At 41.4% G+C, this 17,168-nt stretch overlaps 1 protein-coding gene across 1 annotated transcript in view; it reads right to left on the bottom strand.

Moving 5' to 3' along the window:
- Positions 1–7,241, bottom strand: part of PDGFD (platelet derived growth factor D) — a gene marked incomplete at its 5' end in the record, with an annotated part of 92,663 nt that extends 85,422 nt beyond the window's left edge. The window contains 2 exons of the mRNA XM_019528532.1: positions 2,595–2,775; positions 7,027–7,241. Coding sequence (XP_019384077.1) covers positions 2,595–2,775; positions 7,027–7,241 — 396 coding nt within the window. The remainder of the gene's footprint in view (positions 1–2,594; positions 2,776–7,026) is intronic.
- Between the last annotated feature and the right edge of the window lie 9,927 nt (positions 7,242–17,168).

Below are 17,168 nucleotides of genomic sequence, written 5' to 3'. Positions count from 1 at the left end.
TTTATTTGTTTTTAACGGGTGGTAGCTGGGGCAGCCATGGGGGAGCTGGGACAGTGGGGGAGGGGTGGGGGAATTGTGTAGAGCCCCCCCCAGCAGTGTGGGGCAATGGGGGGAAGCTTGGCTTGCCCCCCACACACCCGGCAGCAGTCGGTGAGTTGGGGCTTTTTTTTTCAAAGTACTGGGAGCTGAGGCAGGCAGGGCAGCCACTGCTGGGCTGGGAGAGCGGGCAGGAGATGGGCCTGGCTTGGGTGATTTGGAGATTCGGCAGGAGCCAAATCTCTGAATCAGATTTAGCTGAATCGATTCGGGACAGTGATTCGAATCACCAAATTGAATCACTGTCCCCCAAATTGGCTGAATCTGAATCTGCAGCAAATACTAGCCTCTTGGCACAGGCCCGCTGGTCAATACCAGAGGGAAGTAAAGGTAATGGGAGTCCTACCTACTCCAGGCATGTCCCCAGGTAAGTACCTGGTAGCTGCTGCTACAGTGTGGTTTCCATTCCTCTGTTGTTGCTTGCATAGCAGCAGTGCAGTCTCCATGCAAGCCAGCTGCTGCTGCTGCAATATCAACACCACGGGGCTGCTTCTGCAGACTCCCTGGGCGTGGAGGCAACATTCTGGTGCCTCTACTAAGTTGGTGCCCTGGGCTGGTACCCCACTTACCCACACTAGGTTACACTACTGTTGAATGGCCTCTGTTGGTGCATCTACATGTGCAGGTAGGTACTTTTCCTGATGCACATTAAATTTAATACCTCCAACATGAGGTACTAAACAAATGCACATTAGGCTGCCTTAATGTGCAGTAACTGAGCAGTTTTTACTTAATGCATAGTAGCCTATTTTACTGAGCATTAGCACAATAGCATGTTTTTATGTGGTGCTTTAATGCGCAGTAAAACAGGTTACTGTGCATTAAAGCACATGTGTAGATACGTCAGTACAATAGCTCACATTCACTTCAGGCCATTAGGTTGAAGTGAAACAGCATCAGTGTTGGATTTCCCCTAGTATGACTGTAACTTTATTATTATACAGGCTTTCTTATTCTGGTGAAGTAACATGGAATTGAATAAAAAAAATGAACTATGATGGATATGAAAATAAAATGATGACAGTGTAATAAATTACTACCTACCATTCCATAACTGACTGCAAAATTCATCACTGCTAAGCTACACTGCACCAAAATTATTATAACATTCTTCAGGATAATATCTGGAATATATGTTTGTATCAAATCTGTTTATACAAATGAGAATTCGTGCCTCCTACAAAAATCCAGAAAGCTTGTCTCGTGCAACTGGTACGTGCCAAAAAGAGCACTACCAAAAACCCACAGATTTTAGAACTACAGTCTGAACTCTGGCACATTATGTCCCTTTATTGTGTATTTTATTGCATCTTACCATGCATCTTCAAATCATAGTAACCCCATAGGGTATTTTTGTTTGACAAGAATAAAAATGGAATTTAAACAGTAGCTGCTATTGGCTGCAAGTGTTTATCAACACACCCAAATAGCAAACTTGGTGCAGAACTTGTTAGCAGTTTTGAAACGTATTAGTATAAATCCTATGCTGGCTTTGTGTCTAGTTTAGATTACCAGGTTTACTCAAATAGAAGATGGTTCTGATTATAAGATGACCCCCAATAATTAGATTCTCTAAATGGAAAATTTATAAATTTGTTATAATTGTTCAGGTATAGAATCTAATTATTTGAGATTTGCCTTGAATGTGTTCCCATTCCATTGCTACAGCAGGGAAAATAAATCTGGGGATTAGATAGCTCTTTGCTCTCTGCTTCCTCCAAACTTTAAAGCTAGGGTGAAAGTACAAAAGGAAATCTTCCATTGCCACAAAATTGTGCAGCTGAGATCCTCACATCTGGGGAGACTTACAGGGTCAGTCTGCCTAGAATGCAAGGGACCTATAACTACACTTGATTTTAGCCCAAAGGCCACATTATGCAATACCACCCCCAACCTCTTATTTATTTTTTTATTTTAATTTTATGTCTCAGGACAAATTAGCCAAATAAGTTCCAAATTCCATTGACGAACCAGAGCTCAGTCGTTCAGGTCCATGTGGTGCTACCATCGGCAAGTATCCTACCTCTTAGATTCATCAGTCTTGGGTTTCAGACACTCCCAAATCCATGGCAGGCATCCTACTTGCAAGCCCCAATCCTGGATGCTTTGGGGTTTCAGATCCCCGCTAGTTTTGCTTGCCCCTAGCCAAAAGGCTGAAGGTGCAAGCTAGATGGAAAGCCTGGGAGCAATCCTCCATAGCCATAAAATGTATAGCTGAGATCCTCCCAATGAGAGGCTATAGTAGACTCTCACAGGGGTACCTGCCTGCAGTGCAAAGGACAGGTTTCCACCCTGAACTACACCCAATCATTCATGTTTGGGGAGAAGGGGATCTCACCTTCCAGGTACAGTAAAACCACCTGGACCATCATCATCTTTTAGATCGTGGTATCTCCCTACCACAAGGGTAGGTTAGTGCACCCTATTCAGTCCCTCAGCTCTGCTGTTCTTTTAGACTACAGTCTTTCTTTTCTCCACTGAATAGTTAAGTTACTTACCACAAGGGAATAACAACTCTTGAATCCTGGTTTAGCCACAAAATAGTCATCAGATTTGAAGGTTATCTTTATTTGGTTTGTTTTTGAAGTTATTCTTGGAGGAACTTCCTTGTGTCCACACCATCGTCCTCGTATAACTGTACTGGTTTCAGATATATCTTCTACTTCCACAAAGTCATACCTAGAAATCAGTTTGATAGTTTAACACATTATCCATACATAAAACTTCTACAACAAAACAGAACTTTGCTCAAGAAATTAAGCCAAACATATGGTGGGCTCTATTACACAGTATTAAATTATAAGTCACAAATGGTCACAATGCCTGTCATATTCTAAGAAACTTAGATATCTAGGCGTTTTTTTCTTGCTTTTGGAGTATAACAGAAAATATGCTCTGCCATTATAGATTACCATTCTAACTGTTTCATAGTGCAAGTAAATGATTTGTGATGTGACACTCAAATGTTTGAGGAATGGACCGATTTTAATTTTAAGCATATGCAAAATTAGGTCAAGGCAGTAGCTCAGACTCCAGCAGTTATGTATGAGCTAACCACAAGGTGGGGACAAAAACCCACACTATGGTAGCAGAGGTTCTCATAGCAAAACAACATCTGCTTGTGTCTTCATGTGTCAGTAACATTTATAGTTTGAGTTTTCCACAGTCTTGCTGTAAGATACACAATAGGAAAGAAATTAAAGTCAATGGGAGTTATCCTATTGACCTCAGTGAGGTTCTTGCTCAGGATCTACATATTCCCAGCTGTGGAAGAAAGCTGTTGCCCAAGCAGACTGAAGTCCAGAACAGAGGAAAATGACAAAAGGATGGAGAAGAAAACTTCCCTGAACAGTTAAGCTCTAAAATTTCAGATTTTTTTACTCACGAAGGACTTTTGTTATCAAAACGTATGTGCCCTCAAAACAGAGACTAACCATTGCTAATTGATTCTTATTAGAATCGTGTTATCAAGGGGCTTCTCTGTTCTTTGAGACTTCTCGATCAAAGATATCCTTCTCTACCTAGATACTGGTGTCTGAAATGTACTGTAAATAACATATTTGGTTTGCTTTTGCTGCCAAGGAACCATATGAGAAAAATGTAAATGTGATGCAGCTAGAAAGCATTAGCATTATAACATTTATATTCACCAGTCTAAAAGTATACAGCAGAGAAAACAAGAAATCCACAGTAACTGCATCACTAAATCTGTCCAAACTCTGCTACCAATGTTTTTTCCTGTTACTAGAAAACTTAGTTTTAGATAAATGAGTTACAGGCATTTTCACTAGCCTCATTCTGACCTCTGCTCAAAAGGATGTTGCAGGTGTTTTAGAGCCTACCTAGTGACTCTAGGTAGTGATATCACTCTACCTAGTGATATTACTTATTTAATATTTTTCTGTCTCCTTTTGGGTTTGAGTTCCACAATCTCTATTTCTTCCCTTTTGCAAGTGTGTGAATCCCAATTGTCTGCCCTTTCTAACTTTTCATTTAAAATTCATTTTATCAAAATATGTTGGCAAGTTGCAACAAGATCCCATAATTGACCTCCTACATTTTGGTGAAAATTACAGGAATGATAGACCTGTACCTGCTGGGTGAGGGGCTAAGTTCACTGCTAGAATAAACTAGTTCAAATCCAGTAGCTTTACTGGAACCGGGTCTGCTTACAGTAAGAACATCTTTTACACAAGGATCCTGGAAGCTGGATACATCTCTAGTTTTCAAACTGTAGGTCATTAGGCCCTGGGTAAGTAGCTTGTCAACTGCATCCCATCTTTAATTGAAAGTTTGATCATAAAAGTACATGGTTCATAAGAAATTGTGAGGGCTGATAGTTGGAACTGGTTTGGGAAACCTGTGAGACAAGGGAATTTGTATCCATTTCTGGGCAACCAAAAATTCATACTATCTGGATAATTTCAGTGCTTTTCAAAACCCTCGTTCTCAAATGATTGCAGAGGTGCCAATGACAAATGCAGAAATATTTTTAAAGCTTCAGATTTTTTTTCTCTGTTCTAAAATAGTTAAGCTAAAAATTCACGTTTTCATCTCACAGCCCAAATGAATTTTAATCAATTTAATGCTCATAATTATGTAGATTACCATTATTAATATTAATGAAAAAGTGAAAGAACATGTCAGGAAGTTCCTGGTGGGAAAAGAGTGAGGACAAAAGCAGTAAGAAAGGAACAGAGGCATGGGGGTCCTTATTCAGCAGTGCATTCAGCAAGGCATTTATGTACATGCTTAACTTTAGGCACATAATTAAGTTTTAACAACATCCTGGGCACATCTTCACATGCTCCTATGGTGCTGTTGTTACTGTGCTGTCATTTAGTACTACCTTTAGGAAGTGCAAAATGATGGTGCAGTAACAGCCATTATCATACTGTGCCAGCAGCGCATTTATTTTTAGCTGCTATGTCACTGAAGCAATGTACTATAGCAAAGGCGCGCTCACTACTGCATGTTATGGTGATGTAGCATCTAGTGTAGATGAACCCCCTTTGCTGAAGTGGAGCCTGAAAGAGCATCAGAGAGTAAAGTCGAGGAAAAGACCTGCTTTTTTTAAAAGTTCCTCTAAAGTGGTAAAAATACCCCTATACTTATAATAATGTTTCTAACAAGTCTGAAAGTCATTACACATATTCCCCCTGAGAATGTCCTCATTCTGGAAATAATGACATGGAAATAAAAGTCTTCCAATAACTGGGGGCAATTCTGTATTTCTGCAAAATATGTAGTATTTTTCCAGCTTTTATAGACACTATAGATTTTGGAAGGTATGTTCTTCGCATCATAAATTAGCAGCTTTTGAAAGCCAGCAGATTGTCTGCAGCCATGGTCAAAATCCAGTCTGTCGATAATGACTTGACTTCCTCTCACCATGTCATCACCTTTAATGGTCCTTTAAAATAGAACACTTCATCTTTTTCCACAATAAATTAGCCCTGTGTTTCAAGGTTGAAATGATTTAAGGTCAGCCATAGTTTATTCTCAATATAAATATGAACGGGCTGCTTCTGTGTGCAGTAGATGCTATATTCTGGCATCGCCTCTCTGGTACTAGAAGGTAACTGTCATTACTTACACTGCTATTGCTCTCAGACCAACAGCAGCAGAGCAAAGAAAAGCTGCCAAGATAATAAACATGCAGAGAGGGAAGGCCAGTTTGAGTCTGCATTCTTTTATTATTAAATGGAAGACAAACCTGCTGGAATGGTGTTCTCTGTTCAATGGTAATGCAGAGCATTAAAAATAATAATGACAAAGTCCCACAGACTTGCCAAACAAAGTCTATAAAGGCAAACTAATAGATGTTAAGATAAACAGGGGCTGGGTGTGATTTCTGGAAAGATATAACCATAATTAATAACAATCTGGCAGAACATTGAAAGTGGATGCTTTAGCTTTTTTAATATCAATGCAAAAATCTGGCATTTGAAGATATGGAAAATACACATAGGCTTTGGGCCTTTCTCTCACATAAAATCTGCTTGTGAATAATAACCAGGGATTTTATATTACTTTATTTATTATGAGCCAATTAATCTGTATGCTCTGGAAATGCAAAGCTGTCACAAAATTGGTTTAGCCTCCCATTAGTTTAGTTGCTTTGGTCAGTGGAGTAGAGCAAAGAAGCCAGAGTATACTGTTGGTCTGGGATCTATTAAGGCATCAAGGAAAAAATATTCCCAGATGCAAGTCATAATTGGATAGATTATCAGTCACACAACTTCAAAAGCATACCACTCTCCAAACCCTTAATTTTTACCTGTCCTCCAAAAAGGAAATGCCTTACTGAAAAAGTGAAAGAAAAGTTTTTCACAGCAGGCAACATCCACTGTTAATTAACTGAGGAAGACCCCAATTCAGTTATTATTTGGCTGGTTAGCCAGGAGTATAAGATACTTGAGTGTTTTGCACTTAAAATGTAATGCAAGGAGGCAGCTGGGTCCACGGCAGGTACATTTCTTTAGATTTGTGTTTGTCGCATTGGGCATGCCTTCATGACAGCGGTGCCTAAAGGGACCCTTCCAAAACACTACACATGGGCATTTCTACATTACAGGCCTTCTGCTGACAGACAGGCACTGCCCCAGGGAAGCCACCACCACGTGTCCTCACCTGCACAGATTGGGTGGCTCTTACCATTTGTGTATCTCTAGTAGAGCAGTTGTGCTGGCAGGGGGCACATGGTACCTTTAGGAGGCACCAAAGAAGCTGCAGCTATCTGAAGAAAGTACACTGGTATCTACACATACTTTCCAGTGGCCCCCCTGCAGTGGCAGAAGCTTTCTGGTACTCACAGAATAGGCACTGCTTTGCCAGCAGGAAAAAGTGTGCATGGTCAATGCATACAGCCTTCTGCTGATTTTTAAATTGACATGAATTCTTTAGTTCTCTGAAAAGCTGCTCGCTCACCTGCAGATATCATTTTCAGGCTCCTCCAGTCCAAACTGATTGTCAAAGGCCAGATGTATCCTTGTGTTCTCCGGTGAATGGAGCCTCCATGTCAGTAGCAGGTTCCTGGGGTAGCTACTCGGGAAGCGGGGACTGTGGATGCAGCCGTTTCTGGCGACGCTGATGGTCTCTTCTTTCCGGTACAAGTCTGTGAGGTGATTGCTCTCTGTTAGTAGTCACAACTTGTAGAAATTAGTATGTTGTTCCAGTTACAGGAAGGCAAAAAAAGAATAACAGTTTATAACACAGCAAAAAGCATTTGCATTTGAAGTCTTTAAAGAGCAGGGTTTAAGTAACAGTTATTGATTCAAACAAGAAAATACAGTGGTTTTTTTCCCCCCACTGACTTAAAAAGCCCCCCAACCCTGTCCTTTGTTTGCTTCATAGAACAGAAATGGAAATAAACTGCCCTACATTGTTTCCATTTTATGATAAATATAAATATGTATACATTATATGACATGTATTATTTATTTTATGCATCTCGCATCATTTTGCTAGAAAGCAAGATTTAAGCCTAAAATAGTGTCTAATACATGGAAGCTATTATATGAGACCAAAAGGAGAAAATGGCAGACCAAACTCTGATTCCCAACTTTTGGAGGCTTCACCCACAGGTTAAAAGTCGTGGGGGAAAACCCCTGTACAAGAGAACGGTTTTAATAGCAAGGGTATATGCCTGTATTAGGTTTAAACACTGCCTTCAGAAGCATGATGTTTGATTGTATTCTGATGTAACTTAGACCCATGACACATTACATTAAGATGCAAGTAACCTGTTAACTGCGCCTTAAATAATAACCCAGCCACAGGTTCAAGTCAGTTTATGGAGTAATAATACAATATGAGCCAAAAAAGTTATTCCACATAAATTATGTAACAACTTTGTGGCTCATTTGTAGGGCGCTTTAAATGGAAAGTGTATCAGCTTGGGGCTGGTGGTGCTTGACAGATTCCAAAATTCAGCTGAGTGTCAGGATCCAGCAACCCTGAGCCCCCTTGGGTTGGGGGTAAAACTTGTTCCTGGACCCTGGGTCCCACCTGGAGGCAGGTGTGGGGAGCACGGTGGGCCTGACATCACCAGTGTTTGGTGCTCTCCTCAATCCTGAAGTCCCCATATACCAGGGATGTCAGAAACCCAGCTGCACATGCACTCTTCAAGAGTCCCAGAACAATGGGAGAACAGGATTGGTGCCTGGAGCACAGGAACTCTGGGATCAGGCTGCCATAGCCTGATTCTAGGGTCTCTGTGTGCCATGGTGAGTAATACAACCATATCTGCATACCTCATTTACCGGTCCCTGCAAGGGTACCTCAGGATTAGGGAGCATCTTTCCAATCCCATCAGGCTGGGACCTCTAAAAAGTGCATATGCAGCTGGACTGCACCTGCAATTTGCTGACAACACCAATGCCTTGGGATCAGAAAGTGAATCCTTGACCTTGATCCTGGGATCCCCTCGCAATGGCAAATAAGGTGTGGTTGGGATCTAATTCCTGATCCTAAAATCATGCATCCTGCTATCAGATCCCATTACACCTTTAAGTGAATGTCTGTCAGTGGTCTCATACTGGTAGAAATCTTCATTTGGCCATTAATGTTAATGGAGTTACTCCACACCTATACTTTTATACATGAGATCAGAATCCTGCCAAGTAATAATTACTTTGCTCAGTGCAACGTCCCACTAAAAGTAATGTAAGTTCTATGTAGGTGAAAACTCAAAAAGCTTGTCCATACTACCTGCGGACCATACTGGGAAGCAGTGCAGTACAGTTTGGCATGCTTAGTCCATAAGTACTCCCCTCTACAGTGGATCTAATGCAACCCATCTTACTGTATGGCTACGTATCATCCAGTAAGCATTTCTATTTATGTGGCTCTGTTACTTGCATTTTGCATTTGTATGCAGCCATATAAGGCCCCTCTCAGGCCTGCCTCCTCAGGCATGGTAACCAAAATGCAGTTTAATGTTTGATGAAACCTTCAGAGCTCTTGTAGTAAAAGAAAGAAAAATGTCTACATACTAAAGGAAAATCAGGAATTAAACAGTACAAACTGAGCAACTCTACTTTTCAGATTGTTTTTTAGTGGCTCACGGTTGCCAATGTCTACAAGCATGCAGAATGGAAGTCCATCCTACCCCTTTATTATCCACCCCTCTAGTTACTGAATAATTCTAAAAGCAGAACAGTTTGAAACTCATAAGGCAAAGTCTGAAATAATGATTTACTCATAATTTTTACACAGCATCTTTCTTCATAGTTAAGTGTTCTTGGCTCACATGCCACAAACCATATTTTCCAAGTAAATGCAGGCTCAGATCTTCATATGACTGAGCACAAGATCTGGTGAAGAATTTTTTGTACAGCTTCTAGTTGAAAAAATGGCATTTTAAATTATTCTTTCTTTTGGTGAAAACAGATTCGTTTAAATAAAAATGTTTTCGAGAAGGTTAGAGCTGGAGTTTTCCCTCTCATATAATATTTCTGTAAAAAGTTTTGAAACTTTTGCTTCATCCAGATGTGAAAGGAAAAGATATGACCACGCAACCCTGCAGAAAACATCTGTGAAATGTTGAGGAGCTTCAGAGTCAGAAGAATTGAGATGATTTAGCAGTCAGAGGGACTTAACATTTCATAAGACTGAGTCCAAATGGCCAGTAAAAGGGATAAAATCAAAATGTTGGTAGAAAGTTTTCAAAATGAAATACCATATTTACTGAAATATAAGAAAACTTAGAAATTAAGATGACCCTCCCAATAATTAGTTATAATTTTCCATGAATAGTATCTATTAGAAACTATTAGAGTGTTGTCTTAAATTTGTTCCTCCCACCACTGCAGTGAAGCAAGCAGCAACAGGGAACTGGTGGGGGGGGGAACAAGAGGGGAGCAGAAGCTGGAGGTAGCCAAGTGGCCTGCCCCCTTCTCTGCTTCCCTGCCATCTGCCCTCCCCACATCATTTGATCCTCTTGCTGCCTGACCCCTGCCATTTGCCCTTGCTCCCAAATGCTTGCACTTCCCAGCACCTGCCCCACTCACCATTTGCCCCCGTTTACCTCCCCCCACATCTAGTCCTGGACACCTGACCCCTCCCACCATCCTGCTTCTCCTCCATGGGTTTAGATTGACTCAGTTCTGGTCTGAGATATGGAGCATGCATTTGCCTTAGCCCCTGCCTGGCCCAGCAGCAGTGCTTGTGGCTGTGACAGCTGCAGCCTTAGAGCCAAGGCTGTGGAGGGTAAGTGCTGGAGGGCAGGATGAGGAAATAAAGGCAGTGGTGACAGGGGGGCAAAGGTAGCAGCGGGGGCCAGGTACTCAGGAGACAGGCAGCTGCTGTAGTTTCAACTCTGACCCTGGTCCAGGGCTGGAGCTGGAGCCACAGCAAATGTTTTCCCCCTGACACACACACACACACACACACGAACTCAAATCCAAGGTGAGTACCCTCCCCCCCCCCATATTAAATGTATGGGGAAACCTTGTCTTGGATTCAAGTAAATATGGTGAGTCAAAATTTTGGACTATGAGCCAAACCAAAGGTAACTACTAAATTAAACCAAAGATAATTCTACTAAATTAAGGACAGTAGAATTCATACCTATGCTTGACTGTATTTACAGTTCTTTCTAGGAAAGCACTGACTCTAATGAAGAGCTGTAATTCCCTCATTAACAGATCCTGTTATCTGTCAACCAGGCACTGTCCATAGCTGTAGTTGAAACACACCCTTTTTCTAGCTAATTGTTACATAGCTTTATCCCAGAGTCCTCAATTGCTGTGACTGGTATCAGGGACAACATATTTTAATTGGACTTTACAGTATATTGGAAACAAAAATCCTGAGAGGAAGTTACGTTACTAACATTTCCTGACTCCACAGAAAGAGGCTTTTTTGTATTCTTTGCGTTTAACTTGAAGTATGAGTTGGACTGTCTGGGGGGTCAACTAAGGTTGAGTAGGTCAGCACTGAACTGCAACACCTGATGCAACTCTCCAACATTCAGACCAAAAGTAGAAAATGAGTTGGACCTATCAACAAAATCAGAAAAGCAGAAATCGTGGCTTATTCCTCTATGGCAGCAAATATAGTAATTGTAGAATAACTGATAGCATATAAAAGGGAGTTTCAGAACCATAAGGGAAATGGACAAGAAAAGAACGTTTCTGAACAAAATGAAATAAAGTGATAAAGAATGTTAAAATATGAAGGGCATTTCCTTTCTTCTGTGCAAAAATAACATACAGTTGGCTCTAAACATTAGGTCTGCCATAACCAGGGACCCTGGTTTTCTCTGATTAAAAAAAAAATCCCCAATTTTTGGATTTAAAAAAGTAACCCAAAATCCACATTTTTCTGTGATTAAAATGAAAGGCCACTAATATATAGATGTATATATAGTGGTGTTTCACTTTAATCATGGATAAATGTAGATTTTGGCTTACTTTTTTAAATCTGAAAATTGAGGATTTTTTTTTTTTAATCAGAAAAAACCAGGATCCCTGGCCATCACGGACAGGGGACAAAATAAGAAAAACAACCAAACAGCCCCACTCAAAATTAAAATGGAAACTTTTTTAACTTTGAACTAATTGAACTAACTCTTCTCCCTGCAATCTCCATCTCTTCTTGCCTATCCCCTAGTCTCAAGCTATTGCGCAGCCAGCATCTTGGGTAGATGCGGCCCACATGCTACACTGTTTAATTGGTGCAGCCAGAACTATATACAGAAGCATTGGTGTTCTCTCATAGGACTTTTAGTATAATTTTACAGAAGGAAGTGGCTTAAACAGACTTTAGGACTTCCAGGTACTTATCAAATCCAAATGCAGCATCTGAAGGCTTGTCCCTTAGGCTGATGGTCATCAACAAAACTGGTGAGGTGGTGTGCTCAAGTCACACTATTTTAGAACTTGAATACCAATCAATATATGACATGAAAGTAATGAAGCCCTTTGAAAGAGGTAGACATTCGCCCTATCCTGACAGAAAGCAGGGGACAATGTGGCAACTATCTACCAAACATGTCACAAGAAGGGCAGAGAGAAATATCCAGAGGAAAAGGAGTGGACAGTGAAAAAGGCTCAAACATACTTATTTCAAAAACGTGTGGCATTTCACAATTAATACAATAAAGCCATAAGGCAAAAATCAGAGGCCTTTTAAAATTACAAACAACAGATGGCAGGGCCTGCAAATAAATTGTTGCACACGAGCAAATTTATCAGACAGATGAGTGGCGAGAGAGGCAGAAAGACTTTGTGGGATGAAGAAACTCTTTAAAGAGTTTGAAAGCCAGGGGATAGGACCCTGAAATGAACTGTCCTTTGTTTTAATTAACAGACAAGTTCAGTAACTTTTTCTTTCTTCCTTCTCCAAACCCTAATTTTAAAAGTGTCAGTGTGCATGATGATCCAGTGCCCAAAGCAGCTCAGCTTTCATTTGCGCACGAAAATAAAGCGGGCAGATTTTCGAAAGTGCTTAGCACCCCACTGTTTTCAGTGCAAACTGCTGGGGACTGAATATGCTGCAAGTCTAAGCACAGCATTTAGAAAGCTGAGCTTTTTAAAATCTGGCTCAGTTTGCAGGTGCTGCTAACTGTTGACAATGTTTTCTTTCATTTACTATTTCTCCTTTCTAGCCTGCACTTGGTCTTCAACTGCAAGTTGCTCCAGCAGTGAGATTTGAAAATGCAAAGATTTTCAATTTTTTTATTCATTGTATCCATACATTTTGTTCTCAGGATCTTTACTAAAGCAATTTCAGACCACAATGATCCTACCAAAAGGGGTATTTTGCTCTGTGATTATCACTGCCAAAGTGAGTGTGTGAATTTATTCATTAAAAATGATGTTTGGATATCTCTAGAGACAGAGAGCACCAAAAACATCAACTACTGCAAAATGAAGAGTTCAGGAGAGGATCTTGTCTAAGCCCATAGTCAAGAGGACAAAATATATTTTACTTCTGTAAAGCTACCTGGATGTTAAGAACTTATGTGGCTGTTTTCTAGATCCATCTCCTCCTCCACCACTACTCTGCTTGACAAAAACACATAGGTTAGTAGTTACCAGTTTTTGAAGAGATGAGATAACTTTTTTTGGAAAATTATAACTTTTCAGTTCCCTGGGTTGAACATTAGCCTGATCCAAATAGCGGAGTCCACAGAGATGTAAGTAAAAAACACTTTTGAATCCAGGCTGCAAGACATATCCATCAAACTGTATTTATGAAAGCTTGTTCATTCATTTATTTTTGTAATTCTGCCCATCCCATCTCCTAAAAGGCTGGAATTGTATTTATTACACATAAAACTATGTGTAAATCAAAGGGAAGGATAACAGACTTTGTGATCAAAATAACCCATTTCATAGTTGGTCACAGCTTGTTAGGAAGAGTTATAAAATTGCAAGATCATTTTGCCTTGTTAAAAATGTTATGTGGTTACTTCACAGTAAATGTAAACAATAAAATGAATCGTAGCCAATGATCACAACATTACATTTGTGTGCTTAAATGAGGAAAAGGCGTATGGGCTGCTACTCTCAGTCATCTCTTTCCTTTTTTTACAAAAAAGGCACATGGTAGGAGCACAATCTTGCTCCCATGAAAGTTAGTGGCAAATGAAATCAATGAAAATAGAAATTAACTCTACAACACTTGGAACTTAATTATCTTAGGGGACAGGCAGCAGCTGTAGCTTCAACTCTGACCCTGGGTCAGGGCTGGAGCTGGAGCCACAGTAGGTACCTGTTGTCCCCTACCCCCTACTTGTACTCAAATCCAAAATGAGCTCCCCCCACATTAAATGGAGGTGAAAACCTTGTCTTGGATTCGAGTAAATATGGTAAGTCAAAATTCTGCACTATAAGCCAAACCAAAGGTAATTTCTAAATTAAACCAAAGGTAGTTTTACTATATTAAGGACAGAAGAATTCATACCCATGTTTGAAATAGCAACAACAACAACAAAATCACACTGTTGACCAGGCTGCATAAATGGTCAGCATGACCTGCTGTACCATTAAACTCAGGAAAGAGTCATTTGTAGGCATGCGTAGCTCGTATCCAAGAATACATTAGGTTATGGCTTTGATCCAGGAAAGTACATAAGCATGCACTTAAGTAACCACTTGAGTAATCTCATTAATTTCAATGAAACTGCTTACCTTCTTGGAGTTAAACCTGTATTTACATATCATATTTACTTGAATATAAGATGACTCTGATTATAAACAACCCCCAAATGAATAGATTCTATATATGGAAAAATGATAAATGTGTTTTAATTTCTAGGTATAGAATCTAATTACTGGGCATTTGCCTTGAATTTTCCCCTTTCCACTGCTACATCAGGGAAAATCAATCTGTGGGAAACAGGTAGCCCCCTGGCCTCCCACAACTTCCCCCTGCAGTACTCCCTGCTTACTGTAAGACCCTACTCTCCCTTAGCACATGGAAGTGAGAAGTAAATCTGAAAAGACTGAAATAAACATGCCTGGGTACTCATAGACTCAGTGCATCCAGAATTGATGAATTTTACCTTTTTTGAAACTGCTGCAAGTTTTAGCACAGGTACTCCATAAAAACACTTTAAAGCATAAACTTTTGTGCCTCCATATAGTATGTATAGTAAACAATGTTTTTTTTCCAAAAAAATAAATATATATATATATAAAGAGAGAGAGAGAGCGCGCTATATCTCTACCAACCTGTAATGTGACTACTGTGGTTGACTGTCCAAAACACATTTACAGTTACACCATTCTTATTCCTGTTACAGGAACCACACTCCGCATCTGCACACCCATGTGCCTATCACCATCATCTTTAGCTGCCATAGAGATAAATTGATTGAAGCAGGCTCTTGTGGTCCCTCGCTGCTTTGTTAAGTGATCATACATAACTGCCTCTCTGGTCAGGGTTATGAACCCTGTTACCACCAGAAGGGGTATGTGTACCCTCTTCCACACCTTTCTAGCACATGAGCAGTCTCAGAGGAGGTGGTCAGTTGCTTCTATCTCCCACCAGCAGGATGGGTGTTTCTGCCTCCCACCAGCAGGACTGGGGCAGTTTGATGGGCCTCTCTGCTCCTCACTGTTTCTCCAAACCCAGTGGCTAACCTGTGAGTTCAAGTCTCTGTGCTCCTCCTGCAGGTCCTTGTGGAAGATTCACTCCTACACTGCCAGGCAGCTGTCACTAGCTGGAAGGTCCATGAATGACATGATCTCCCTTGCCCCTACCACATCCTGCATCTTGTGGTCATTCATCAGGATTGTTGGGGCCTCTTTTTGTAGTTTGTATTTGCCCCAGAAGAGTTTCAGGACCTTGTAGAACCATGGCAACTCCAAGGTCCATGGGCTTGGTCCATGGTCCAGTGGTCTTCTACACCTGCCACTGTCACAGTAGTTGCCCTGCAAAATACTTTAAGCAGGCTGTTTGGGATTCTGTCCCTGTTGCCAGTTTGCAGATCTGGCTCGTGTACTTGACCCAGGAACAGCAAGACATCTGGCACCCCTTTGCCTCTGAACTATTTTGTTCTGTACAGTGTGGTCCTTACCGCCCCACCATCTTTGGATTCTGTGGACAACTTCATGAGTGCCACACACCCTGCCACTTATAGCCAGTACGATTGCCATAGTCCCAATCTCTGCCTGGCCTTGTCTGACTTTTTCATGCCTCTCTCCAGTCAGTTCTGGTCAAATTCCACCCTGAGGATCTTCACCCCCTTACAGGGGCTAAAGATCCTCAGAAATGACAGGTCCCTGAGTTCACCCAGTTCTAGGCAGGTGCTTTTGCTCTTGTTGAGCTTGGCCCCTGCCACTGCTCCATGTACTTGGGTGTTTTGTAACAATCTTTCAAACAATCACTTGTCCCTGCATGTGATATTAAAGTCATCCATGTAGGTCAGGAGCCTTGTTGCTTCCTGGTTACTCCCAGGGATCTCTACTCCACTGATCCTAAGGTCCTACTGCTATGCTAGTGGTTCCATCACACAGGTACAAACTGCATGATATTAGTCAAAGCCGAAAGGCTCATGGATTTACCATATAGTTCATTGGGCTGGGCCTCAGCAGAGACAACAGCATTTCTAGCCATGGTTACCTCACACCTCAGCACTTCTTAGTATATGTGTGTAATCCAGATACCCGTGCACAATGAAGCAATGTACTAAATAGCCCCCTACTCATGACTGGAATCAGGAGTTCTTGTCATTAATCCTGGGATGCTCCAAAAATGTATATGCAAATGAGGCACCTCATGAAGGGTGGGGCACACTAATCATATGTGATGGGCTGAGAGAGGGGGCAACAGAGGGATTCTAGATGAACTGTCTGCAGCTCTGTTTGGTGACGTTTGCTAAACATTTAAGGTTGCTGAAGCAACAGGAATCATTAGACACAGGAAAGAAAGGCACAGCTCAGCTGTGAGAGTGAAGAGGGAGTTGATATGCATTCAATATAGTGGCTTACCATGACTTTAAAAAGAGTCAGTGCTGATGGGGACTGGCACAATGGGCACTATCACATATCTTATTCATAGTTTCATAGTTAGTAGGGTCGGAAGGGACCTGAGCAGATCATCAAGTCTGACCTCCTACCACAGCAGGAAAGAGTACTGGGGTCAAATGACCCCAGCGAAGTGTTTGTCTAGCTTTGTCTTAAAGACCCCCAGGGCAGGAGCCATTACTACTTCTCTTGGAAGTTGGTTCCAGATCCTAGCCACCCTGACAGTGAAGTAGCGCCTCCTGATTTCTAAACTGAATTTACCCTCTGTCAGCTTGTGATCGTTATTTCTAGTCACTCCTGGTAGTGTTTGGGGGAACAGGGACTCCCCCAGTACCTGCTGATTCCTTCTGACTGGTTTGTAACAGGCCACTAGATCCCCCCTCAGCCTTCTGTTGTGGAGGCTGAATAGGTTCAGGTCCCTTAGCCTCTCCTCGTTGGGCCTGCCCTGCTGCCCCCTGATCATGCGAGTGGCCCTCCTCTGGACCCTCTCCATGTTGTCCACATCCCTCTTGAAGTGCAGTGCCCAGAACTGTACGCAGTACTCCAGCTGAAGCCTGACCAGTGCTGCACAGAGGGGGAGTATCACCTTCT

The sequence above is a fragment of the Crocodylus porosus genome, unplaced genomic scaffold, assembly GCF_001723895.1.
Source record: "Crocodylus porosus isolate Cpor-Errol unplaced genomic scaffold, CroPor_comp1, whole genome shotgun sequence".
Taxonomy (NCBI): Eukaryota; Metazoa; Chordata; order Crocodylia; family Crocodylidae; genus Crocodylus; species Crocodylus porosus.
The sequence above is the reverse complement of the archived record's forward strand: the minus strand, read 5'-3'. Positions and strand labels throughout refer to the sequence as shown.